Source organism: Salmo salar, chromosome 11, assembly GCF_965601325.2.
Source record: "Salmo salar chromosome 11, fSalSal1, whole genome shotgun sequence".
In the NCBI taxonomy this organism is placed as follows: Eukaryota; Metazoa; Chordata; class Actinopteri; order Salmoniformes; family Salmonidae; genus Salmo; species Salmo salar.
Genome location: NC_138301.1, coordinates 22,558,582 through 22,583,814, shown reverse-complemented (window position 1 = coordinate 22,583,814; position 25,233 = coordinate 22,558,582). Strand labels below are relative to the sequence as shown.

Sequence of the window (25,233 nt, the reverse complement as noted above, 5' to 3'; positions counted from 1 at the left end):
AGTTTTTGCTAACTCTGACCCCAATCCTTTTTCTTAACCTTAACCTCAGTCTCCTAACGTGCTACGCTAATTTTCCTAACCTGCTGCGAAAACGTAACAGTGAAAAGCGTTTCCCCTCTCCAAAATTGCTGACTTGATTTTAGCCCTTCATTACCTCACCATAGTGGTGGACGTTCAAAAGGTCCCAGCTGTTACAGTACATGTTGATCATGCTGGTCTGTATGTACATCTTATGTACAGTATCTTCTCATTCACACTGAGCATGACATCAGATACACACATCCTGACATCCATCTTACATGACTGTGGAGCTATCAAGGAGAAGAGGCAAACAGTATATCTAACATCACATTTTATTTGTTAAGTTACATGAGTAGCAACATTTAAATAAACATGATTTTGAGTATAGAATAAGATTTACATAAAAACATCTAAATAACTTCTGTCACTCAGACAACAGTACAGTAAAAACATAATGAAGAGGTGGAAGACAGAGAGCATCTCAGAAGGCAGGGGATACATTCAATCAATAGAGATGAAAATGTGTTTGCATAAACGTAGCTTTAAAAGCTGTTTAAATGCATTATGTTACCAAAAACGTTCAAGTAAAGTTTAAATGTACTTCTACAACTCATCACTGACTCTTTGTTTGGGATAACGATTTAAAGTATTTAACCAAAGAAAATGATTACATTGGGGACTCAAAGGGTACTCCTGCATTGTGAAAATAGAGCAAAACCATTTTGGGGTTTTTCAGAGCACAATAGACAAAATATTCACTTTTAACTAAAAGTAAACTACCGTCCTCTTCACATATACACCAGCTGTATTAAAATAAAAAATTCTCTGAAAAGAAAATGGGAAGAAAATGTACAACATACAAGGCCACAGAATGAGGATTGTCCAAAGTGATTTCATAAAAAATCCTTTCCTCAACCTCATTCAATTCAGTGGTGGTGGTCAAAGATTTCACAGTGTGTGATTGTTTAATATATATAATAATTATATATATATATATATATAAATAAAAACACAGTATACCAATGCTCAGGAAAAGCTCTATTGGCCATTTTGTGTAGTAGGTTATAGTTGGACATACATAATGTGGATTAAGTGCAGATCTTTGAAGTCCTTTCAATAGATTCGTATTTGACCAGAATTCAGGACAGAGTGTTCCGTGCCAGTGCATAACCATCTAGGAAGTGTATGTGATCTAATGGTGTGGGGGGAGGGGGGAGGCACCTACAGTATCTAATGGCTTCAAATGTATGTAATGACCTTAACATAAGACGCAAGAAAGCATGTTTTAAATGTGCCTTGTATTGGTGTCTTCATTTAGGGGGAGTGCAGTTGTCTGTTGGATTTCCGTTGTAATTCCGTGGTCCATCAGCACATGTTTGGGTAGTGGTGTCCTCACACCTCTGTATTTAGCTTTCACAGTGTTCCACAGAGAAGTTGGACTCAGATCTATTAGGATAAGAGCAAAACATCACAGACTTAGAAAGAAAAACACACATTTTTCCCTACACTGCTCTCTCTTGTGGAATGATTAGTCATTACAATAAACAGAGAACATAATGGTTTGAGAAAAGATTGGATTATCTATAAACAAGTACTGTATTTAAAACTAATCCTTGATTATATCTTCAACAAATCACTAACGATTTTTGTGATATGGTCAAACAGAGCATGCTGAATGGACTTACAGGTCTTGCTGCTTGTGGATCATGTGGTTGTTGTACTCCAGAATGGGAGGGATGCTCTCCTGATGCTCCTCCTCTTCATCAGGGAGCTGTGAAGAATCATAGGTGATTTAGGTTTTATTGTCCTACTTGTGTGAAATGTCTTCAGTGTGGTCAGTGTAATGCAATAGTTGTATTTACTACTATAGTTGATCTTTTTTTCTCCATTTAGTCATAAAAATTCAGATGTAGATCTCAAAGGTGGTCTGTAGGTCGTCACGTGACACTAAATCAAAGACATTGGCACCACCCAGTGGTTGTATTGTGAACAGCAGGTGATGAGTGGCTGGTTCCCTTACCTCCCAGTACACCTCATCATCGAAGCAATTCTCATCAGCAGGATCACCCCAAATGGGTAACTTCAGGATGGAACCTGTGAACAGAGGAGATAGCGTTTAACTTCAGTCCCTTTCCTTCAAGTACGTCACCCCCTACACCGCCCATGTCACCTCTAGGTCACCCTTTATATGCCCATGGCTCCTCTCTATCTCTGATGCTAGGCTGTCGCGGCCAAACTCACCGACTATAGCTCCGCCTACAACCCCGAAGACGATGGACACACACATGCCAGCGGCCTGGTATCCACCCTGAGTTAACACGGTTCTGTCCTTAAAGTCTCCAGTGAAGTCAAACGTGTTGATCAACCTGGACGGAAAAGAACAATGTACAGAATCAGATTGTGTCCCATATTTAGGCTTTATGTTGAGTCTTCTAATGACTCTGTATATTTCCAGCTAACTGTCAGACTACAGCCTAAACTGTAACTGACATAAATTGTTTGGTGTAAAATAACATTAATCATTTAAGATATGTCCTGTGACATACAGTAACTGTTATATGATTGGTTGATGAGAGGTTGTGGGGGAATATGTGTTCTGATTGTCTGGTAACAAGGATACATGTTCAGGTTCATGTGGTTTGGCTGTGTAGCCTTAGGCCCTCGGGTCTCCTGGCTCACCCCTGCTTTCCGTAGACTGACTCGCTGGCAGCTGCAGCAGTGATGGCTCCAACTATCCCGCCAATCACCCCAGGCATGGCGTGCAGGTTGTGTATTCCACACGTGTCCTGAATCTTCAGTGTCTTCTCCAAGAAGGGCTGGGAGGGGACGGGGAAAAGTTTAACACCCGTAAACAGTCCCAAATAGTGTACTACCGTTTATGGCAAAGGAATCTGCCCAATAAAGATTCGGCAGCCATTTAGAGTGCTATACCTTTTTTTTTTTGTGTGGCTCAACATCATTCATAAGAAGTAAATAAGAGTTGTAAGAGTTGTCATGACTTTCTTTGGACAGAACCTACTAAGCCTACAAAACAAGACATTGTAGCTTCAAGCTGTGAGTGGCCAGGGGTGAGACTCACAGAAATGAAGATGTAGCCCATGGTAGAGATGATGCCGCAGAAGAAGCCCACGATCAGAGCGCCGTAGGGAGAGATCATAAACTCAGCCGCTGTCCCCAAGGCAACACCCCCAGCCAGGGTGGAATTCTGGATATGCACCTGTTAAGCAAGAGAGAGCACCAGTCATGACACTCAAACTTGTCAGTCGACAAGATGAGCGCAGAGGAGGATTATGCAGACTGAGAGGTCATCAGTTAGTGTCACAAATACACAGTTACAGAGAATGTCACACATACAAACACACATAGCGATGGTTCCTTACCATGTCGAGCTTGCCAGTCTTCTGAGAGAGGCTGGAGATGGCCACTGTGGTGAGGACAGTGGAGGCCAGGCCCAGGTATGTGTTGATGACTGCCCTGTGCTGACCGTCTCCATGGTCAGTAATGGCCGAGTTGAAACTGGGCCAGAACATCCACAGGAACAGTGTGCCTGAGGAGAGAGAAGGGACAACACAGTTAAAACACACCGATCATCACACACACTTCAGAACAGGAACAGTTCCATGACAGAAAACTTCTACAAACCTAAGATAGGTCACCATCACCAGAGCGAGTGAAACCCACACAGAGCAAATCAGAACCAATCGTATGTTTATGCAATGGACAACTAACTCACCGATCATGGCGAAGGTATCGGAGTGGTACACAGAGCCCTGCATACGCTTGCTCTGGTGTAAATTAGGTCGGTAAAGGACCCAAGAGATGGCCAGACCATAATAACCTCCAAAGGTGTGAATAACCATGGAGCCCCCGGCATCCCTAGCCTGTGGGGACAGAAACAGTCATTTGTTACCAGGTGTACCAAACCATGTGATTACATGGCTGCAGGCCATTGAGGTTAGATAAATAAGTTACTATATCCGGGTTATAGGGTGAATTAAATGAATCCAGCCATGGCTAATGCAGTGTGTTTAATTTAATAGTTGTACGCCCAGAGAGTGCTTGATGGGACTCACATGAAGTAAGTTCAGAATGATGTACTCTTCCACAGCGAACAGAGTGACACCAAACAGGGTCATAACCAACAGCTGGACCGGGCTGACTTTGCCCAGCACTGCCCCGTAGGCTATGAGACAGCCCGCCACACAGAAGTCAGCATTGATCAGACTGCAGATAGAAGACACAGGTGGGTGGGTGGAGACAGATTATTACTGGAGAGTCGTGTGAGAGAGTCAGTCATGTATACAGTAGTAAAACCTGAATGACAAGATCAGTAAGTAATCCTCCTTCATGTAATCCTCCTTCATGTCTTTCTCTCAGCTATAGTCTGCCCTTCAAGATGAATACCACAGGAGATAAGTCTCAAACATAATGATATTTGTGATGAAGTCAACCTAAATGGTTACAACCTCCCCACCTCTTGTTATTGAGATTCTCAGAACAAGAACCCATCCATCAGTTGAACCCAGGGAGGGGCAACTTTGACAGCGAAGAGAAAACATTTACAGTTTAAAATACATTTCCTGCAATACAGCACATTTTGGCATGGGACATAGAGAAAATGTTGCAGTTCTTAAGCAAGTTAGCAGCAATTCTACACATTTTGCCATGGGGTGGAGGCAAATAGTTGCATCGATGGGCCACACACCGGTCGGTAATACGATCATGCTAGATAGCTGGCCGCTAGACTAACTCACCAACCTAAAAAATGTAGCTGACATGGGCTAATCGAGTGACTGCTGATGCACAACCACATTTTGAAATTGCACTAGTTTATTCTATTATTCTAACTCTCAATAGTAAGTTGGGACCCCGACTGAGTCCCCCCCAGTTTAAAAAAGAATAATATGATGGCCATGGGCTGCCAGTTGCCCGTACCTGGTTTAACCCATCACTGCTTAACCCATGGTGACAGCTTGCTTAACCCTAAGAGAGTCTATGGTATAACCATTCTGCCATTGTCTCAGTAGCAACTCACTGATTAAGCCGCCTCCCCTCTCCTATGCGTGTGCATACCTCATCAGTTCTCACTCTAATTACTGAACAAATTGCAGCCTCATAGATGCATATCAGTGCGGTTGCATACCTTTCAACACCGATGAAGATCTTTCCTGTCTGGGGATCTAGAGAGTGGAACCAGCCTTGCATGAGCAGAGCCCACTGCAGGCCGAAGGAGGCAATGAGGAAGTTGAAGCCGACCGCACCGAAGCTGTACCTCTTCAAGAAAGTCATGAGGAACCCGAAACCCACAAAGATCATCACATGGACATCCTGGAAGCCTGGAGAGAGGAGGGTTAGAAGGAGAAAGAGTGAGATAGAGAGAGATGGATAAAGAGAAAGGGGGAGAGCGACATAATTATTCAAAGTGTGAAATAAATCCTAATAGTTAATGCAACATGTTATTGCATCCAATGCAAGGGGAACTCAGTAGTTGCATAGTTTTGATACAAATGAGTCCTGATGTTCTGTACCATTTGGTCGAAGTTTTAAAGCTGTTAACTCGACATGTTCAACTGGATATGTCATCATCAGATTAGCACATTTAGGATACACACCCTATCAGTTTACATGCCAGAGCTACAGGTAGGATATAATCCCTGACAAATCAAAACACATCATATTACAAGAGGAAACAGATGCCACATAACATCACGAGCAAACTTAACTTGTCACTCATTCAGCCTGGCTATAAGAAAAGATGCATTATCACAAGCTGGTATAAACCAAGATAGAATCAGACAAATTGGAAATAAGCACTGACCAACATGTGGTAAAGAGGATACGTAGTTTTTACCCAAGTTAGAGAGGCAAATTTGGACTGCTACTGCATTAGTCCATTAATGAATAGATGCTTTAAAAATAACTGAGACTGAGATCGTTGTCCAGGGGATTTCACAGGGGAAATTGTCAAACATCCTAGAGATCAAAGGTTGTCATCTGATCAAACAGCAAGCATGCATCTTATTAATAACCTGATTCTTTATCATTTCAATTAAGATGAAACCATGAATCATATATTTACTGTATATTGTCAACCTAAAGGATGCACCAGGCAGTCCAGTGATTAGGAATCTACTTACTGGGGTATCTGAAGTAGAAGTCATTCTCTATGTCGCTGGTGATGTTGTCATGGGCCTTGGTCTCTACCCAGTGTGTGTCCGACTCCTCGTCGTAGCGGATGAAGACTCCGAAGAGGATGATCATGGCGATCTGCCAGACGAAGCAGACTACCGGCAGTGTAAGACGGATGTTGGTGTTCTTTGGCCGACAGAAACAGTCTTTGCATCCCTGGCTGCAATTCCCCATGGTGGTGGCTGAGTAAGAACTGAGACAGTGATGCTCTTTAACCTGCTCTGAGTGTGTCTGTGACCCTGAAACTACAGGCTGTATCACTACAGGTATATATAGGACAAAACAGAGGTGTGTCCTCAGTGTGAGCCAGCTGTTGCCCTACCCAGCGCCAAACCCTCCCTCCCCCCTCCTGCCCTCTGGCACCTTGATAGACGACATCTGGCACGAGGCAGCAGAGAGTCCCGTGCATTTGATTGTTTGTCCCAAACAACATGTTTCATTGGAGGGGTTAGAGGAAAACCCGAAAAAAGAAATTTGGTTGCCATTTTATGTTTTTAGAGGAGATCTCCTTTGTTGTTACTGGGCAACGAGCAACCTGGTCTCAGAGAAAGAAGTATAATACTATACATCCTCCAAGATGTATGATAAGTTAAGTCATCCAATTTGTATGCTATTGTACTGTACAACCGGGTAAGACATATGATGATACACAGTACCAGTCAAAAGTTTGGACACAGATACTCATTCCAGGGTTTTTCTTTATTTTTACTATTTCTCCATTGTAGTATAATAGCGAAGACATCAAAACTATGAAATAACACATATGGAACATATGTAAATTCTAGTAGCCAAAAAAGTGTTAAACAAATCAAAATATATTTTATATTTGAGATTCTTCAAAGTAGCCATCCTTTGCCTTTGACAGCTCTGCACACTCCCCTGGAATGCATTTCAATTAACAGGTGTGCCTTGTTAAAATGTAATTTGTGGAATTTCTTTCCATCTTAATGTGTTTGAGCCAATCAGTTGTGTTGTGACAAGGTAGGGGTGGTATACAGAAGATAGCCCTATTTGGTAAAAGACCAAGTCCATATTATGGTGTTAGGTTCTAAATGAACCGAGTAAAACTCAAGGACGATTAGTAAAGCTTACATTTTAGTCATTTAGCAGACACTCTTATCCAGAGCGACTTACAGTAGTGAATGCATACATTTCATTTTCATTTCATACATTTTTTTAAACATTTTTTTTTTGTACTGGCCCCCCGTGGGAGTCGAACCCACAACCCTGGCATTGCAAACACCATGCGTTGCAAACACCATGCTCTACCAACTGAGCTACAGGGAAGGCCAAGTTTGTGTAAACCAAGTTTATTCACCCGTTGGGTCATACAGCTGCATAAGACAAAAACATATTTCCACCAGTGGTAGTATATATACCCCAATTTGGGAGGAGTCTCCTTCCCTCTTTATTACTAGGCAGGACGTTAAGTGATGTGGGCAATAAACTGTTCCTTCTCCCTTAATGTGACCTGACCTGACCTCGACCCCCTTCCTCACTAATCCACAGCTGTCCACCATTATCAGTGACCGCAATCATGTGATTGACTCTCCTCTACTCAGCACCTCCCAAAGCCCCCTGGCTCCTCCTGAACCAACCATATACAGCTGAAGTCAGAAGTTTACATACACCTTAGCCAAATACATTTAAACTCAGTTTTCACAATTCCTGACATTTAATCCTAGTGAACATTCCCTGTCTTAGGTCAGTTAGAATCACCACTTTATTTTAAGAATGTGAAATGTCAGAATAATAGTAGAGAGAGAGATGATTTATTTCAGCATTTATTTCTTTCATCACATTCTCAGTGGGTCAGAAGTTTACATACACTCAATTAGTATTTGGTAGCATTGCCTTTAAATTGTTTAACTTGGGTCAAACGTTTCAGGTAGCCTTCCACAAGCTTCCCACAATAAGTTGGGTGAATTTTGGCCCATTCCTCCTGACAGAACTGGTGTAACTGAGTCAGGTTTGAAGGCCTCCTTGCTCACACACGCTTTTAGAGTTCTGCCCACACATTTTCTATAGGATTGAAGTCAAGGCTTTGTGATGGCCACTCCAATACCTTGACTTTGTTGACCTTAAGCCATTTTGCCACAACTTTGGAAGTATGCTTGATGTCATTGTTTATTTGGAAGACCATTTGCGACCAAGTTTTAACTTCCTGACTGATGTCTTGAGATGTTGCTTCAATATGTCCACATAATTTACTTTCCTCATGATGCCATCTATTTTGTGAAGTGCACCAGTCCCTCCTTCAGTGTTTGAGGTGACAGACGGACAGTGCTTTAAATATCTAATGGTGCAGCCATTGTTCATCTCTTGCCAGGTCATGTTACTTAGCATTTCTTTCAAGGGGCTTGAGTGATTGTTAACATAAGATAATTGGGCTTTGTGACTGTGTTTACTCATGTTTGGTCAATCACTCCGTGGTGTATGTCTGTATGTCACCCAACTTGTCTTCACGGTTGGGATGGTGTTCTTCGGCTTGCAAGCCTCCCCCTTTTTCCTCCAAACATAACGATGGTCATTATAGCCAAACAGTTCTATATTTGTTTCATCAGACCAGAGGACATATCTCCAAAAAGTACGATCTTTGTCCCCATGTGCAGTTGCAAACCGTAGTCTGGCTTTTTTATGGCGGTTTTGGAGCAGTGGCTTCTTCCTTGCTGAGTGGCCTTTCAGGTTATGTCGACATAGGACTCGTTTAACTGTGGATATAGATACTTTTGTACCTGTTTCCTCCAGCATCTTCACAAGGTCCTTTGCTGTTGTTCTGGGATTGATTTGCACTTTTCGCACCAAAGTACGTTCATCTCTAGGAGACAGAACGCATCTCCTTCCTGAGTGGTATGACGGCTGCGTGGTCTCATGGTGTTTATACTTGCATACTATTGTTTGTACAGATGAACGTGGTACCTTCAGGCATTTGGAAATTGCTCCCAAGGATGAACCAGACCTGCAATTCTTTTCTGAGGTCTTGACTGATTTCTTTAGATTTTCCCATGATGTCAAGCAAAGAGGCACTGAGTTTGAAGGTAGGCCTTGAAATACATCCACAGGTACACCTCCAATTGACTCAAATGTTGTCAATTAGCCTATCAGAACCTTCTAAAGCCATAACATAATTTTCTGGAATTTTCCAAGCTCTTTAAAGGCACAGTCAACCTAGTGTATATAAACTTCTGACCCACTGGAATTGTGATACAGTGAATTATAAGTGAAATAATCTGTCTGTAAACAATTGTTGGAAAAATGACTTCCGTCATGCACAAAGTAGATGTCCTAACCGACTTGCCAAAACTTTAGTTTGTTAACAAGAAATTTGTGGAGTGGTTGAAAAACGAGTTTGAATGACTCCATCCTAACTTCCGACTTCAACTGTACATTCGTCCTACAGATACCCATTAACTTCTGGGGTATAAAGTTACCAGCCTCAGAAATTGAGTTCAAGTAACAGACACATCTCAACATCAACTGTTCAGAGGAGACTGCGTGAATCAGGCCTTCATGGTCGAATTGCTGCAAAGAAACCACTACTAAAGGATATCAATAAGAAGAAGAGACTTGCTTGGACTAAGAAACACGAGCAATGGACATTCAACCAGTGGAAATCTGTCCTTTGGTCTGATGAGTCCAAAGTTCCAACCGCCATGTCTTTGTGAGATGCAGAGTAGGTGAACGGAGGATCTCCGCATGTGTGGTTCCCACGGCGAAGCATGGAGGAGGAGGAGGTGTGATGGTGTGGGGGTGCTTTGCTGGTGACACTGTCTGTGATTTATTTAGAATTCAAGGCGCACTTAACCAGCATGGCTACCACAGCATTCTGCAGCGATTCGCCATCCCATCAGTTTTGTGCTCAGTGGAACTATTGTTTGTTTTTCAACAGGACAATGACCCAACATGCCTCCAGGCTGTGTAAGGGCTATTTGACCAAGAAAGAGAGTGATGGAGTACTGCATCAGATGACCTGGCCTCCACAATCACCCGACATCAACCAAATTGAGATGGTTTGGGATGAGTTGGACCGCAGAGTGAAGGAAAAGCAGCCAACAAGTGCTAAGCATATGTGGGAACTCCTTCAAGACTGTTGGAAAAGCATTCCAGGTGGAGATGGTCAAGAGAATGCCAAGAGTGTGCAAAGCTGTCAGCAAGGCAAAGGGTGGCTACTTTGAAGAATCTCAAATATAAAATAGATTTTTATTTGTTTAACACTTTTTGTTACTACATGATTCCATATGTGTTATTTCATAGTTTTCATGTCTCCACTATTATTCTATAATTTAGAAAATAGTACAAATAAAGAAAAACCCTGAAATGAGTAGGTGTGTCCAAACTTTTGACTGGTACTGTACTTCCTATAATTCATATGATATTGTATGACCACTATTATATAACAGTATTCATCACAAACAACATTCTGCATTAGAGAAGGTCAGGGAAACTACAAATACTGTAGGTCATGGTTGACATTTTTTGTAGTCAAAAGACAGATATATACAACATTTAAAGTTGCAATATGTAACTTTTTGGGCGATCCGACCAAATTCTCATAGAAATGTGAGTTATAGATCTGTAAATCGCATTGAAAGCAAGTCTAAGAAGTGATAGATCTGTTCCATGTGCACTATTTATATGCTTCCCGTGCATAAGTTTCGATTTTGCATCTTTTACTTGCGGTTTTGTACACCAGCTTCAAACAGCTGAAAATACAATATTTTTGGTGATGAAAAATATATTTTACAGCGGTTTAGATGGTACATGAGAGTTATTTAAGATATTCTTCAAAGAGGTAGGGTTTCAGAGGTTTTCGGAAGAGGGGCAGGGAACGCTGTCCTATCTTTAGGGGGAAGCTTGTTCCACCATTGGGGTGTCAGGACAGAGAAGAGCTTTGAGTGGGCTGCGGGAGCTGCCCTCCCTTAGAGGTGGGAGGGCTAAGAGACCAGGGGTGGCTGAACGAAGTGCTTGGGTTGGGACGTAGGGTTTGAGCATAGCCTGAAGGTAAGGAGGGGCAGTTCCCCTTGCAGCTCCGTAAGCAAGCACCGGGGTCTTGATGATGATACAAGCTTCGACTGGAAGCCAGTGGACTGTGCGGAGGAGCAGGGTGACATGGGAGAACTTAGGAAGGTTGAACACCAGACATAAACCACACATTTGGTATGTTATCCCACAGCACTGTGTTGTATGCAATAAATTCCCCTTCTACCTGCAGTGTTTATTTAAGAAAGCAGCTGATGGATCAGCAACCTCAGCTTTGGCTGCTTTGAGTGACCATGAACTGTATTTGCATCTTTGGGGGATATTACCCTATCCGCTGTCTGTAATGAATTAATTAACATGTATTTAAATATTTATGTTTGGACAAACAAATGATCATTTTTGTTTAACATGTGTGTACCTATTTAACAATGTCTGTCTTCCTTAATCTATTTGAGCAGACATAATTCATGTAGCCTAATAATGTTGAGATGAGTACCAAGGCTATGCAAATTGCAGTACCAAATCTTCTACCCATAGCTTGCAACTTAGTTGGTGCATTATTGATAGAATTTAAGGTCAGTGCAATAGAAAATATAATCATTTACAGCCTACATAGAGGCTTGTTTGTCCTGGTGATGGTGATGTTTGGGTTGATAGTGTGCTACTAGTTTTGATGGTGATGTGTGGATTGATCTTAAATAAACACTGCATGCAACAGGGGCATTTCTGGCATACAACACAGGCCTGCAGGATAACATACCAAATGTTTTGTTTATGTCTGTATCAATTTAAATAGACACACAGAGTAATATCTGTCCAGTCATCTGCCCAAAGTGGTAATGAGGTGTATCTGAGGCTATAAGGGCATCCGGTAACTCCATGTGCCACACTGACTTCCTTGAACAGCAGGCCTGTATCAGTCTGGATTATATGTACATAGTCAGAGCACTAAGAGGAAACTGGCAGTATAATGTGGGGTAACATAATCTTACTACTAAATATATATTTTGAACAAAGTATATTGAATGAAATGGCTTTTCAATTAAATGGAATCTGGAATCTGAAAGTTTTGTTCAGGGTAGGGAGAGAAGAGAGGAGTGTGAGAATTAGAAATTCAAGTAATCTAATCCTGAAACAAATGTTCAGTAAACAAAATTACTCTCACCTGGACCTTGACATGGATCAATGTTGTTTCGCTTACCTTGGAGACCCCTGATGTGGTTTTCAGTAGAGCCCAAACTTTAGGTATGATTTTGATTTAAAATTTGCCTTGATTGAGCCCCTACCAAACTCTACTTCTAAAGTCACCAGTAGCTAACCACATAGGCCAACTACTGAATATATGATGAAACACAGTATTATTGAACCCTTAGTGAACTCTGTATCAATAAGGACCTGTGCACCTATACTAGAAGAGAAGATCCTCCTAATTGCATGTGTTTTCTAGGTATGCAGGCGACGCGTGCACATGGGGCCTGATAAGAACACGCGTGACGGACACACACAGCATGATGTTGGTTGCTGTCTTAGTTGGTGTCTCGCTGATGACTCTTATCTTAACTATGATCAAGGCCCTGGAGCGTTTCTTTTGCTATTCTAACATCTACTGTAGTTTTTGACAGTTGATAATCAGAGGGAATTTATGGACAAACTCATGGTATTTGTACTGTACAAGATCTTAGTGACATAAGCATAAAAAACTGCTGGGTAAGCATAAATTGATGTTGTACTGTAATCAACAGGAAATGCAATGATAAGAATGCTATAATGATTGTCAATTGTACTGTAGTAGCAACAATAAGAGTGGTATACATTTTTTATTTTGCTTATTGCATTTCAGATTAGGTTTGAGGTGTCTCTTTACAATGGTATCTTCAGTGTTCAACTATGGTAGCCTGGTCCCATCTCTGTTTGTGCTCTTGCCAATGCAAACTTCACTGCTGTCATTATCAAGCCAACATTGGCATTGGCATGATAGCACAACCCGACTGGCACTGAGGCTTCAACTACGGGATATAACTTCAACAAGATATGTTGGATGAGTAGGCCTAAGTTGTCTGTAAACAAAATAAATGAATTGTACGAGGACAAAAGTGCCTTGCATATCTAATAGGTTGTCTAATAAGGAGTTTTCTGATGGTTCGGAATAATACAACAACCTTATTCAAAAAGAAATGTATGACTGGGTCTCACCTCCTCGTTGTTATGAGCCTGAACAGCCTTCAAAGAATGAACCATTAGAGACAGACTAAACCAGGGCAATGCCTTTCAGACAGTTCAGGTTTTTTCAGTGATTGTTTTAATTAAAGGTTTGAGTGAATGTCAGACATAGCCTCCAGTAGCTCCAGAAGACCAACCATTCAGTTGGGCCAAGGTGAGTTATACAAACGTTTCACAAACAAAACTAATCAGTGAAAGAATGTGACCGAGGGATATTATGGAGGCACTCAGATCGTTATCTTCAAAGCTACATTCCTACAAGGCTATCTATTACATGGTGTGGTGTCCTCAACTGTCATTGTCGCAGCGCTGATACATTCCACCAGTGATGTACCATAAGATCTCATGAAGAACTGCCAATCAATAGGCAGGTGAGCCACAGAACAGCGCACCACAGATACTTCAGGCAATTTCTGAGTTTTTCTTTGTTAGACCTCTCTGCCCAAAACAGTGAATGTGGTTTGCCTGCCAATGCTGCAATACATTTACATTACATTTACATCATTTAGCAGACGCTCCTATCCAGAGCGACTATTAACCATCTCTGACACCACTGAAGGGTGTAAAACCACATGAGGTCTGAGGATATGAGAAAATGTACAGTGTAAAGCAACAGGGCCCTCTCTCCTTAAACTTAGCCAGTCTATTTTTGCTCTCTTACCAAATACTTATTGAATTATCATGTCTTTCATTGTTTTCTGTGACAAGGAGTTGGAATGATAGCACCGATCTGGGACCAGGCTATAGATGTGAAGGAGAGAGAGTGAATATGAATGACACAACATCGGAGATGTGAAGGGAAGGGAAAGGGGATACCTAGTCAGTTGTATAACTGAATGCATTCAACTGAAATGTGTCTTCCGCATTTAACCCTCTGAATCAGAGAAGTGCGGAGGGCTGCCTTAATCCACGTCATCGGCATCCGGGAAGCAGTTGTTGTTGGAGGTTAACTGCCTTGCTCAAGGGTAGAATGGCAGATTTTTCCACCTTGCTGGCTTGAAGGAAAATACACTATGTGTTTTGCATCATAATGATGTGGCAAGTGACACCTTGCTTCTTGAATGTCCAATATCTTGAAAACTTGACTGCTAACATGCAAAACATTTGGGGACTGTATCAACAGTAGACTAATGAAAAGAAAACCAAAAGTATAGTTTTGGAGTGGATTTTCCCTTTAAGTCAGGGATTTAAAGCACAAGAAGATGAACAATCCACCCACTCTGCATTATAGCATTGCTATACCACAGTAATAGAAACCAAGCAAAAGAAAACAGGAACAACAGTAGAAGTTCCATGAAGGCCCAAGCCCAGTGATTGTTTACCTTTGTCTTAGAAAGCTCCTCATTACTCATGTCATCTCTACTGTGAAAACAAATCAAATGTGATTTATGTGATACATGGTGATGCAGCAGTCTGAGCGACATACTGGCTCGGAGTGAAGCCTCCCTTGGCTCACATCACAGAGAATACATCCTTCGCCAGGTGATTCATAACTGGATGTTACTAATAACCCATACAGCTCGGAGTTTACCAAGAGTTATCAGAGTATCTCTCACATTTCCAGTTTGCTCCTTTGTTCATGCACCTTGGTTGATGCTTAGAGACGTACAGTATGCATACAGTATGCATTCATGAGATAGGTGATAGCGTAGAGGAATGAGAGACAGGCAGCCATCTCTGGGTGATACCGACCCACGCTCACTCGTAGTAGGGCCTGACACTCTTGATAGCCTGCTGACAGAGAGCACTGATCTACAACAGAGATACACTTCATCATACCACACTGACGTGAAACCCTTTACAATGGCTAGTCATGTGATAACTCACTTTTAAGATGTCACAGACTGACGCAAAACCCCTGGCGGAGTCATAAGGTTTCCTGCATCGTGATATGTGGACCAAAAAAAACTTGGGTAACGCTGAGGGATGGGGAGATAGGCTTCTGAGAAGTTTGGAGATTATTGGAGTTATGACACATAGAAGAAGCATGCTTTTATGAATTGGAATGTTTCCGCAGCAGCGTTTTGGGTTATTTTGTTGACCCCTGGTCATCCTGTGACATTCAGGCCCTGAAGACATTGTGGTTCAAAGCTCAGCCAGTAGGGTAGTAAAGTGGACAGGCTCATAGAGCAGAGAAGCCAACCAAAACTAGCTATAAATCAGGTCCTGAGTCAATTAAATGTTAAGGTACCTTTACAACTAATGTTTAAAAATCGACTATTACCAACACTTTGCTGTACTAGCTGCTTTTGAAATTGCTGTACTAGCTTTGAAAAATCTTTATTTGCAATGAAATGTAATCTGTACTAGATGTACTAGCTCCGTAACTGCAACTGTACAAACTGCACTAGCTTTGAAATTGTATCTGCTCAAAGAACATGCAGTGGTATTAAGCAGGGTTTCCCAAACTCGGTCCTGGGGACCCCCCTACGTGCACGTTTGAATTTTTGTCCTAGCACTACACAGCTGATTGAAATAATCAAAGCTTGATGACGAGTTGGCTGTTTGAATCAGCTTTGTAGTGCTTGGGCAAAACTCACAACGTGCGCCCAGGACCGAGTTTGGAAAACCCTGGTCTAAAGTACTTAAGTAAAAATACTTTAAAGTACTACTTAAGTTGTTTTTTGGGGTATCTGCACTTTACTATTTATATTTTTGACAACTTTTACTTCACTACATTCCTAAAGAGAATAATGTACCTTTTACTGCATATATTTTCCCTGACACCCAAAAGAACTTGAATGCTTAGCAGTACAGGAAAATGGTCCGATTCACACACTTACCAAGACAACATTTCTGGTCATCCCTACTGCATATGATCTGGCTGACTCACTGAACACAAATGCTTCGTTTGTAAATTATGTCTGGGTGTTGGAGTGTGCCCCTGGCTATCTGTAAATTTAAAAAACAAGAAAATGGTGCCGTCTGGTTTTCTTAATGTAAGGAATTTGAAATTATTTATACTTTTACTTTGATACTTAAGTATATTTTAGCAATTACATTTACTTTTGATACTTAAGTATATTTTAAACCAAATACCTTCAGACTTTTACTCAAGTAGTATTTTAATGGGTGATTTTCACTTTTACTTTTTTCTATTCTCTTAATTGTCTATTAAGGTATCTTTACTTTTACTCAAGTCTGACAATTGTGTACTTTTTCCACCACTGTGATCATGCCAGGAATAGTTGATTCACGTTGCTTAACCCGCCCTGTGAATGGAAAGAGGGAGGAAAGCATTTCTGTATTATTGAAGTAAGATTAAACATTTCTCCTGACCCATGTAAAGCTGGGATATATGAGATATGCGGTGTGAGCTTATGTACAAAATCTTCAATGTCATAAATGTAAAAAAAAAATTGCCACGTTTTTGCAAACGGAATATCATTGTTGAAGAGTCTGAGGATGCAAGGTATTCCAATTGTGATGGGAATCAGGTTCCAGAGTTCCCTGACTGCCATGTTAGGGTGAAGGAGGTCAAAGTAGGAAGGATCAGGGCTGTCGAGAAGGTCTCCTATGCAGAGGCAGTGAAAATTGTCAAATCAGCGAGTTGAGATGATGAAGCTATGGCAGTGAATGTCCAACAGTCTGTGGATGTCAATCAGTTGAGAGATGCTGAAAGATTAATCGTTGAAGAAGGTTGATTTTGTTGCGTTTATTGCGCAGGTGATTCATTGTACAGGACAAACTAACAAAGAAATCTGGAAATCACTATGAAAGTGGCTAAAAGGTTCTTGGATCTCCAGGATTTCAAGGCTGAAAACATTGCAGGGAATACTGTCGGAAGATGCTTCCCCCTCTCAGGCCCCCAGAGCCTGTAGCGATCTGAGTACATTTATGAAGTGAAGGAGTACATATACTTTTGTTTAGCTAGTTTTTTGATAATACAACCTAGTTAGTTCATAGCTCATTCAAGTTTATTGTGTATTGTCTAGATACTGCTGGTTATGTAAAGTTATCATTTGATAATGCTAGCGAGGCAGGTTAGCTAGCTATAGGCTAGTTAACGTTAGCTAGTTATCTAGCTAGGTAGCGTTGGCCTACAAGTCGGGTTTGAAAGTTAGTTCGTAGCTCATACAAGTGTGTTCTGTCTTGTCTAGGGCAAAACTAAATAATGGATGCAGCTATGGTGGTAGCTAACACATGTCTCAGTAATACAGTGAACTAGGACTGGAGCAACAAACCATAGCGGCATTACCGGCCTGAATCTAATACAATCTGGTGCTACAGTCATTCTGTACAAAAGTTCACTTCTTGGTCTTAATTTAAGGTTAGGGTTATGCATAAAGTTAGCAGTGTGGTTAGGCTTAGGTTTAAAATCACATTCTAAGAAGTGTAATTGTAGAAATAGGCAGTGTTCATAACTTTATAACTGTGCCTGTGGTAACTAGTGACGACCTAGAATTAGCTTGACCCGAGTTACTGCCCTGGTGACACAGACGGCTTCATCAACAATGGATAATGTGTGTTATGTGAAAATGTGTCAAAAAAAATACTCGGTTTGATAAACTAGTTGATTAATTACCCAGCCAATTACCCAGCAGATACAAGGAGAAGCCATTTTGGTTGTGAAGTGCAAAAAAAGCTTTGTCCTTTCTTTATAACAAAATGCAATTTACCACTTGTGTATCTATTGAACAACCCTGTCACGGGCCCTCCCAGTCAACACCACCTCATGTTTATGAGGATTGCCTGCTGCAGAGATGTCCAGTTTGAAGCCAAACATGCAACATAGAGAAGACCAGCAGGGGGACCCTCAGCATCATGTAGACATGCCCTAGCTGTGAGCATTCCTATGAATGGAACAGGAATGACACTTGAAACAGGTTGGTGACATTTGACCTGGTCAAAGTTCAAAACTGTTTAGAGTTTTTCCCCAATTCCCCTTCATAACTTAGCCTGGTAGAACCAGCCTGATCGCTGTGTTTACCATTACATTTCACTTCACATACCATTATATCTGAAGTGAAATAGAAAGGTGAATGCATCAATCAGGTTGGTTCCACCATGCTAATCATAACCACCATTGATAATGTAATCAGTGCTTTGTGTGTGTGTTTGTGTATGACCAACCAGTATCTTTGATGAGGGGCCAGGAGCTGATCTACGCTGTTATGCCCATCAATGGGGTGCTGGCAAAAACCTTACCTCCAGCCTCACCTCTTGCCTGCTCAAAAATGTTTGTTGATGGGGAGACATTTTTTACATTTACATTTTAGTCATTTAGCAGACGCTCTTATCCAGAGCGACTTACAGTAGTGAATGCATACATTTCATACATTTTTTTTGCTTGCCCCCCATGGGAATCGAACCCACAACCCTGGTGTTGCAAACACCATGCTCTACCAACTGAGCTACAGGGAAGGCTATAATTAGGTAGATTTAGTTTGACCTGTTCAAACTTTAACATAGTATACACTCAGTGGCCAGTATACCTTGTTCACAGAAATGGATTGCTCCTAAAGACAGTGAGTCACGGGGCAGTGGCTTGCTATATAAAGCAGGCCGACAGGCATTGAGGCATTCAGGTACTGTTCGACTGAATGTTACAATGGGCAAAACGAGTGGCCTAAGCGACTTCGAGCATGGTATGATAGTCAGTGCTACGAGCGCCAGATCCAGTATCTCAGAAACTGCCTCCCTCCTGGGCTTTTCACACACAACAGTGTCTAGGGTTTACTGAGAATGGTGTGACAAACAAAAAACATCCAGTCAGTGGCAGTCCTGTGGGTGGCCGAAGGAGATTGGCAATTAAGGTCAAAGGAGAATGGCAAAAATCGTGCAATCTAACAGGCGGCCCACAAATGGACAAATAATGGCACAGTACAACAGTGGTGTGCAGAACGGCATCTTGGAACACACAACTCGTCAATCCTTGTCACGGATGGGCTATTGCAGCAGATGACCACACAGGGTTCCACTCCTTGCTGCTGGTGAGTCTCTGATCCACCTCTACGCAGACAACACCATTCTGTATACTTCTGGCCCTTCTTTGGACACTGTGTTAACAACCCTCCAGACAAGCTTCAATGCCATACAACTCTCCTTCCGTGGCCTCCAACTGCTCTTAAATACAAGTAAAACTAAATGCATGCTCTTCAACCGATCGCTGCCTGCACCTGCCCGCCCGTCCAGCATCACTACTCTGGACGGTTCTGACTTAGAATATGTGGACAACTACAAATACCTAGGTGTCTGGTTAGACTGTAAACTCTCCTTCCAGACTCACATCAAACATCTCCAATCCAAAGTTAAATCTAGAATTGGCTTCCTATTTCGCAACAAAGCATCCTTCACTCATGCTGCCAAACATACCCTCGTAAAACTGACCATCCTACCAATCCTCGACTTCGGCGATGTCATTTACAAAATAGCCTCCAATACCCTACTCGATAAATTGGATGCAGTCTATCACAGTGCCATCCGTTTTGTCAACAAAGCCCCATATATTACCCACCACTGCGACCTGTACGCTCTCGTTGGCTGGCCCTCGCTTCATACTCGTCGCCAAACCCACTGGCTCCAGGTCATCTACAAGACCCTGCTAGGTAAAGTCCCCCCTTATCTCAGCTCGCTGGTCACCATAGCAGCACCCACCTGTAGCACGCGCTCCAGCAGGTATATCTCTCTGGTCACACCCAAAACAATTCCTCCTTCGGCCGCCTCTCCTTTCAGTTCTCTGCTGCCAATGACTGGAACGAATTACAAAAATCTCTGAAACTGGAAACACTTATCTCCCTCACTAGCTTCAAGCACCAGCTGTCAGAGCAGCTCACAGATTACTGCACCTGTACATAGCCCATCTATAATTTAGCCCAAACAACAACCTATTCCCCTACTGTGTTTATTTATTTATTTATTTATTTTGCTCCTTTGGACCCCATTATTTCTATTTCTACTTTGCACTTTCTTCCACTGCAAATCTACCATTCCAGTGTTTTGCTTGCTATATTGTATGTACTTTGCCACCATGGCATTTTTTTGCCTTTACCTCCCTTATCTCACCTCATTTGCTCACATTGTATATAGACTTATTTTTCTACTGTATTATTGACTGTATTTTTTACATTTTAGTCATTTAGCAGACGCTCTTATCCAGAGCGACTTACAGTAGTGAATGCATACATTTCATTTTTTTTTTTTTTCCCGTACTGGTCCCCCGTGGGAATCGAACCCACAACCCTGGCGTTGCAAACACGTTGCAAACACCATGCTCTACCAGCTGAGCCACACCCTCCCCCCTGTATGTTTGTTTTACTCCATGTGTAACTCTGTTGTTGTTGTATGTGTCAAACTGCTTTGCTTTATCTTGGCGAGGTCGCAATTGTAAATGAGAACTTGTTCTCAACTTGCCTACCTGGTTAAATAAAGGTGAAATAAATAAATCTTCTAAAAACAAGAAGAAGCGGCTCCAGTGGGCACGCAATCACCAACATTGGACAATTGAAGAGTGAAAAACATCACCTGGAACATGACAGCGTGTTCAGTTTACTTGAGTGTCCTGCCCCAGACCTCAACCCAATATAGTATCTTTGGGAAGATATAGAACTGGCTGTTCGTAGCATGAACGTATGCCCGTCCAATCTGCAGAAACTGTGTGATGCCATAACGTTAGTTTGGACTAACATCCCTGTGGAACGTTTCCGTCACCTTGTAGAATCCCCCGAAGAATTCAGGCTGTTCTGGAGGCAATGGGGGGTCCGACACAGTACTACATGGATGGGTGTACCTAATAAACTGGTCAATGAGTGTATGTTTGTCAGATATCAAGAGGCTCTATGGAGCCAGCACTTGGAGACTTGCAAGATGATGTGATAGTCCTGACCGACAGACAGGCTTGATACTGACGTCGCTGAATGGACAGAGACCTGTCACTCAGCATTAACATTTTACTAGACAACTTTTATTTGTATTATCTTTTTGTATTATTTAATTGAATGGTATCAGTCATTATGGGGAGGGAGAACCCGTATGTATTCTGCATCAGGATCAGGGAATTCCTGTTGTATACGGACACCACACAGGAAGTTATGACCGCTCTGACATGTTTGCCAAGGTAGCCCTATTACCACCAGACAAAATCCCTGAGAATGACAATGAAAGGTGTACATTGTTATATTAGCAGAACACTGCTTCTATGGTATTATGTAAAGTGTTGTTTATTGTACATGGACCTGTTACTACATTTGAAAGTTATCAAAACACTTAATTTAGAATATCTACATATATTCAGCAATTGCATTCATCTCGTATTACTCTGTAGGCTACTGACCTATTCAACGCTTCATCCGGCATCTCATCATACATCTATCTGCCTGTAGTTATTGAACTCAACCTGCAGGCAGTTTGTTTGTTGTGATTGAGTGGGGGAAACAGCTGCAGGCAAGGTTTTGACAGATGGGTGTGGCAAGGACACACCCAAGAAACACCCACATCAAACCCCACCCCCAAGCCAACTCACATGTGGCTTCTGTCATGGCCTCCAGCATTTCTTGAGGAACAAGAAAACAAAAACGAGGCCAATTCAGCAGGTGTAGTTCCCCTTTAACTACAACAATGAATATAATTAAACACGAAGCTAATTTCAGTCAAAGATGTTGCAACAGCAGCTTCCTATTTAATGTGTATAAAAGTAGGGCCAAATTCACTCTTTGTTTTAAGTGAGATATGAGAAATTGTTGTGGTGATTCCTGGAACAGAGTGCATTTGGTCCTACATTCAAAATCAGTCCCATTCCTTATCTCATATCAAATAGTGAATGTGGCCCTACTTTTGTACACAAATACTGTATGTAGCTGCAGTTGCAACATATTTGACTCAAAGTAACTTTGTGTTTCTGCATATTCTTTTTTGTGTGTGTGTTGATTCCTGGAACAGAGTGAATTTTGTCCTACTTGTCAAACCAGTCTCATTCCTTATATCTCACTTAGAACAACTGCAGCTACATACAGTATTTATGTGTACAAAAGTAGGGCCACATTCACTATTTGATATGAGATAAGGAATGGGACTGATTTTGAATGTAGGACCAAATGCACTCTGTTCCAGGAATCAACACACACAAATTCCTCATATCTCACTTAAAACAAAGTGAATTTGGCCCTACTTTTATACACATGAAATATGTTGCAACAGCAGCTTCCTCTTTGACTCAAACTAACTTTGCATTTATGCATGTTCCTTTTGTAGTTAATATTCAACTACTAAAGACCCAGAGACACACCACTGAGTGTTTGAATGCGGCAATATCAATAATTATCACTACAACTTAACTATAAGTTATATGTTTAGTAGTTAGATATTAACTACAAATATGCATAAACACAAAGTTAGTTTGAGTCAAATATGTTGCAACTGCAGCAAACCATTTCATGTCTACAAAATTCGGGCCAAATTGAGACCGGTATTCAATCCAATCACTAGTTATAGGCATTGCGGCTTTTAAAGGCAACGGTCCAAATTCACACTGTTACAGGAATCGAGGTAAAATCAGAGTGAATTTGGTCCTACTTTTCAAACCAGCCCATTCCTTACATCTCCCTTAGAACAAAGAGTGAATTCTGCCCTACTTTTGTACACATTAAATGGGTAGTTGCAACATCTTTGACTCAAACTAACTCAAAGTTTGTGTTTATGCGCATGCATTTGTGTAGTTAGTAATGACTGCCTGTGACTACCTGCTATTGATCACATATGTGTTTAAGGAAAAATGGGTGTTATAACTGAAAAGAGAAAAAGTCCGTTGTCATACTTTGTTTTCATCCACTTGAGTCAATAAGATAAATATCAGATGGGTTCTCTTTGTTTGTTGTTCTCTATAGAGACCGAACACACTCATCATGAGACAATCACCTGATGCACAAAGTGATTGAACATGCTTAACTGGAGAGGTGCTTTTCACATCAGGCTAGTTGCACAATCACAGAGAATGTGACATCTTTATCACCTGGCTGGCTGCCTGTCATGCTATTTGCTGAAGATGGGGGATGAGTGAATTGCTGCCACTCCTCCAGGACTGTGTAGGTATTGCTCCTGTTAGGTCAGCAGAGGATGAATGGCTATTAAGCACTGCCATATTACACGTCTGCATTCTTCTACAACAGACAGGATCCAAATCACTTGGGCTACTCTCCTGTACGTTTATCTGTCTTTTCCCTGGATCAGTCGGTAGATGGGCTGACCACTGCTTACCAAGATTATAAACCTCTATTTTTTTTGTGTTATCTTCATGTTTTTGATCTTATACACATGTACAATAAAAATACAATCAAATTGCCAATGTTAGACACAATATCCACAGATTTGGTTACTGATATAGTACATTCTCACTCTTGCTTAGACAGGTAGAATAATGCGACATATTTGGCTAACAATGACGTTCGACAATAATTGGCCTCATTCTAAAAGTAATGAATAGTAGCAGTGTTTGTGTAATTCCACAGAAGGGGTTAGCGTGTCACTCCTGTATAATAGGTGGTTGCTCATGAGAAAGTGGCTCACAAGTCACTTAACTTGATTCTCAAGCTATTTGCTGACCTTTCGGAATCAAGAGCTTTAGTGATGAGTCACGAGTGTCATCGTTGTCTTTTAGCTCCTTTTTAGACCTCTGTTTTGCTAGTCTGGTCTCAGATCTTTATGTGCTTTAGCCAACCCTTCTGACACAAACAGATCTAGGAACAGGCTACTGTTTCCCCTCTTGTCATTTAGAATTGTTGTGAAAGGTCTTAATGATATAAGGTCTTGACATGGAAGATTTGAATAAAAACATATTGATGCCTGTAGACAAAGGCCAGTCTAAGAATCTGGTATTAAATGAGGGGCACAATGCACTAGAAATAAAGTTCCAGAATCTGACAATGTGACAGTGCCAGTATCAATGTTTAGACAAGGTCCCATGTGGAGGGTGTGTCACATACAATACTGTACAGTAGTGTGAACATGTGAACTGTCTCATCACTAGCCTTACTGTAAGTGGATCAGTCTGACACACATCGCTGTTCTCTAGTGGCCACCTTTTAAAAAGGAGTAGAAAACACAGGCATCATGATGATCAGAAGATATGAATTCATTTAAATACACTGAACAAAAACAGAAACGCAATATGCAACAATTTCAAAGATTGTACTGAATTACAGTGAGTTACAGATCATATAAATCAGTCCATTTAAATAAATAAATTAGGCCCTAATCTATGGATTTCACCTGACTGGGAGTACAGATATCCATCTGTTGGTCACAGATACCTTAAAAAAAGGTAGGGGATGTGGATCCGAAAGCCAGTCAGCATCTGGTGTGAACATCATTTGCCTCATGCAGCGCGACACATCTCCTTCGTATAGTGTTGGTCAGGCTGTCGATTGTGGCCTGTGGAATGTTGTCCCACTCTTCTTCAATGGCTGTGCGAAGTTGCTTGATTTTGGCGGAAACTTGGAACATGCTGTCGAACACGTCGCTCCAGAGCAACCCAAACGTGCTCAATGGGTGACATATCTGGTGAGTATGCAGGCCAGGGAAGAACTGGGACATTTTCAGCTTCCAGGAATTGTGTACAGATCCTTGCGACATGGGGCCATGCATTATAATGCTGAAACATGAGGTGATGGATGAATGGCATGACAATGGGCCTCAGGATCTTGTCACGGTATCTCTGTGAATTCAAATTGCCATCGATAAAATACAATTGTGCTCATTGTCCATAGCTTATGCATGCCCATACAATAACCTCACTGCCACCATGGGGCAGTGTTCAGAATGTTGATCAGCAAATCGCTCGCCCACATGACACCATACACGCGGTCTGCTGACTGCCCGGTACAGCTGAAA

General features: G+C 41.6%; 1 protein-coding gene across 1 annotated transcript; it reads right to left on the bottom strand.

Annotated features, from left to right (window-relative positions):
* Positions 1-339: 339 nt before the first annotated feature.
* LOC106562250 (ammonium transporter Rh type C) lies at positions 340-6,465 on the bottom strand. Its single transcript, XM_014127014.3, has 11 exons — positions 6,159-6,465; positions 5,165-5,357; positions 4,095-4,245; positions 3,755-3,902; positions 3,402-3,568; positions 3,101-3,238; positions 2,701-2,837; positions 2,263-2,387; positions 2,042-2,115; positions 1,707-1,792; positions 340-1,467 (listed from the first exon to the last, which is right to left on the bottom strand). Exons 1-11 carry the CDS (start codon positions 6,382-6,384, stop codon positions 1,428-1,430), a joined length of 1,485 nt encoding a protein of 494 aa, XP_013982489.1. The 5' UTR covers positions 6,385-6,465; the 3' UTR covers positions 340-1,427.
* Between the last annotated feature and the right edge of the window lie 18,768 nt (positions 6,466-25,233).